This window comes from Acanthisitta chloris, unplaced genomic scaffold, assembly GCF_000695815.1.
Source record: "Acanthisitta chloris isolate BGI_N310 unplaced genomic scaffold, ASM69581v1 scaffold37686, whole genome shotgun sequence".
In the NCBI taxonomy this organism is placed as follows: Eukaryota; Metazoa; Chordata; class Aves; order Passeriformes; family Acanthisittidae; genus Acanthisitta; species Acanthisitta chloris.
In genome coordinates, this window is record NW_008677443.1 from 2,057 (window position 1) to 4,566 (window position 2,510).

The 2,510-nt window shown below is 53.8% G+C and overlaps 1 protein-coding gene across 1 annotated transcript in view; it reads left to right on the top strand.

Annotated features, from left to right (window-relative positions):
• Nucleotides 1–2,510, top strand: part of LOC103803911 (potassium voltage-gated channel subfamily H member 2-like) — a gene marked incomplete at both ends in the record, with an annotated part of 4,844 nt that overhangs the window by 1,331 nt on the left and 1,003 nt on the right. The window contains one exon of the mRNA XM_009076491.1: nt 3–283. Coding sequence (XP_009074739.1) covers nt 3–283 — 281 coding nt within the window. The remainder of the gene's footprint in view (nt 1–2; nt 284–2,510) is intronic.

Here is a 2,510-nt window from a genome sequence, read left to right on the forward strand (position 1 = left end):
CTGCTCATGTGCACCTTCGGCCTGATTGCCCACTGGCTCGCCTGCATCTGGTACGCCATCGGCAACGTGGAGGGGCAGCGCACGGGCTGGCTGCACGCCCTGGGCCAGCAGATCGGGAAGCCCCTCAATGGCAGTGACCCCCGGCGCGGGCCCTCCATCAAGGACAAGTACGTCACCGCCCTCTACTTCACCTTCAGCAGCCTCACCAGCGTGGGCTTCGGCAACGTGTCCCCCAACACCAACTCCGAGAAGATCTTCTCCATCTGTGTCATGCTCATAGGATGTGAGTGACCAGGGGTGTAACAACACACCTGTATGTGTGTGTGACACCTGTGTGTGCATCCAGGAGTGTGTGTGCATCCAGGAGTGTGTGTGAACTGTGTGATCAACATGGGTTTCAGCAACATGTCCCCTGACACCAGCTCTGAGGGAATCTCCATCCACATCATGTTGGTAGGATGTGAGTGATCAGGGGTGTGAGAACACCTGTGTGTGAGCCCCAGGGACTTTGGTAACGTTCCCCCAGCACCAGTTTCATGAAGATCTCCATCTACATCATGTTGATTGGATGCGAGTGAACAGGGGTGTGTGATACCTATATGTGCATCCAGGTGTGTGTGAGAGCCCTGAGGGCTTTACAACATGTCCCCCAACGCCAGCTCCAAGAAGATCTTCTCCATCTGTGTCATGTTGTTGGATGTAAGTGATCAGGGGTGTGAGAGAGCTCACCTATGTGTGAGAACACACCTATGTGAGTGTGACACATATATGAGAACCTCAGGGACTTCAGCAATGTGTCCCACAACACTAACTCTGAGATCTTCTCCATCTGCATCATGTTAATAGAATGTGAGTGACCATTGGATGTGAGTGACTGTGAGGTGTGTGTGTGAGAACACACCTCTGTGTGTGTGTGAGCACCTGTGTGTGAGACACCTGTGTGTGCATCCAGGTGTGTGTGAGCTGTGTGACCAACATGGGCTTTAGCAACGTGTCCCCCAACACCAGCTCCAAGGAGATCTTCTCTATCTGCGTCATGATCGTAGGATGTGAGTGATCAGAGGTGTGTTTGAGAGCTCACCTTTGTGTATGTGACACCTGTATGTGTGTGAGAACACCTGTATGCGAGAGCTCCAGGGGCCTCAGGAATGTGCCCCTAACACCAACTGCAAGGAGATCTTCATCTGTGTTGTGTTGATTGGATGTGAGTGATCGGGGGGACACATATGTGTGTGTATCAGCATACCTGTGTGTGTGTGTGTGTGTGTGTGTATGTGTGTGTGTGTGTGTGTGTGTGTATGTGTGTGTGTGTGTGTGTGTGTGTATGTGTGTGTGTGTGTGTGTGTGTGTATGTGTGTGTGTGTGTGTGTGTGTGTGTGTGTGTGTGTGTGTGTGTGTGTGTGTGTGTGTGTGTGTGTGTGTGTGTGTGTGTGTGTGTGTGTGTGTGTGTGTGTGTGTGTGTGTGTGTGTGTGTGTGTGTGTGTGTGTGTGTGTGTGTGTGTGTGTGTGTGTGTGTGTGTGTGTGTGTGTGTGTGTGTGTGTGTGTGTGTGTGTGTGTGTGTGTGTGTGTGTGTGTGTGTGTGTGTGTGTGTGTGTGTGTGTGTGTGTGTGTGTGTGTGTGTGTGTGTGTGTGTGTGTGTGTGTGTGTGTGTGTGTGTGTGTGTGTGTGTGTGTGTGTGTGTGTGTGTGTGTGTGTGTGTGTGTGTGTGTGTGTGTGTGTGTGTGTGTGTGTGTGTGTGTGTGTGTGTGTGTGTGTGTGTGTGTGTGTGTGTGTGTGTGTGTGTGTGTGTGTGTGTGTGTGTGTGTGTGTGTGTGTGTGTGTGTGTGTGTGTGTGTGTGTGTGTGTGTGTGTGTGTGTGTGTGTGTGTGTGTGTGTGTGTGTGTGTGTGTGTGTGTGTGTGTGTGTGTGTGTGTGTGTGTGTGTGTGTGTGTGTGTGTGTGTGTGTGTGTGTGTGTGTGTGTGTGTGTGTGTGTGTGTGTGTGTGTGTGTGTGTGCAGGGGCACCCCCAGCTCAGTTTTGGGGCTGCCTCCCTGTTTAACACCTTCCCTGACACTGGGTGAGGGCACCAAGGGCACCTCAGCCTATCCCCAGGTGACACAGGTGTGCAGGATGTGGCTCTTCTGGGGACAGGAGGCTCCACAGGGGCATCTGTACAGGTGGGACCATGGCCTGGGGACACTTCTGTGAGGGTCACCAAGGCCAAGTGACAGGTCCTGCACTTGGGTCACACCAGCCCCACGGAGTGCTCCAGATGTGGGGCAGAGTGGCTGGAAAGCTGAGAAAGGCACTGGGGGTGCTCGTGGCAGTGGGTGGATTGAGCCTAGGTGTGTGATGGCATCTGGCATGTCACCATGGTGTGGGCACAGGCCCAGGGCAGGGATTGTCCCTCTGTGCTGGCACTGGGGAGGCCCTTGGAGTACTAGGACCAGTCCTGGGCTCTCTCTGCAGGAGAGACGTGCAGGGGCTGGAGGTGTCCCAGGGCAGGGGACGGGGCTAGGGAAGGATGGCA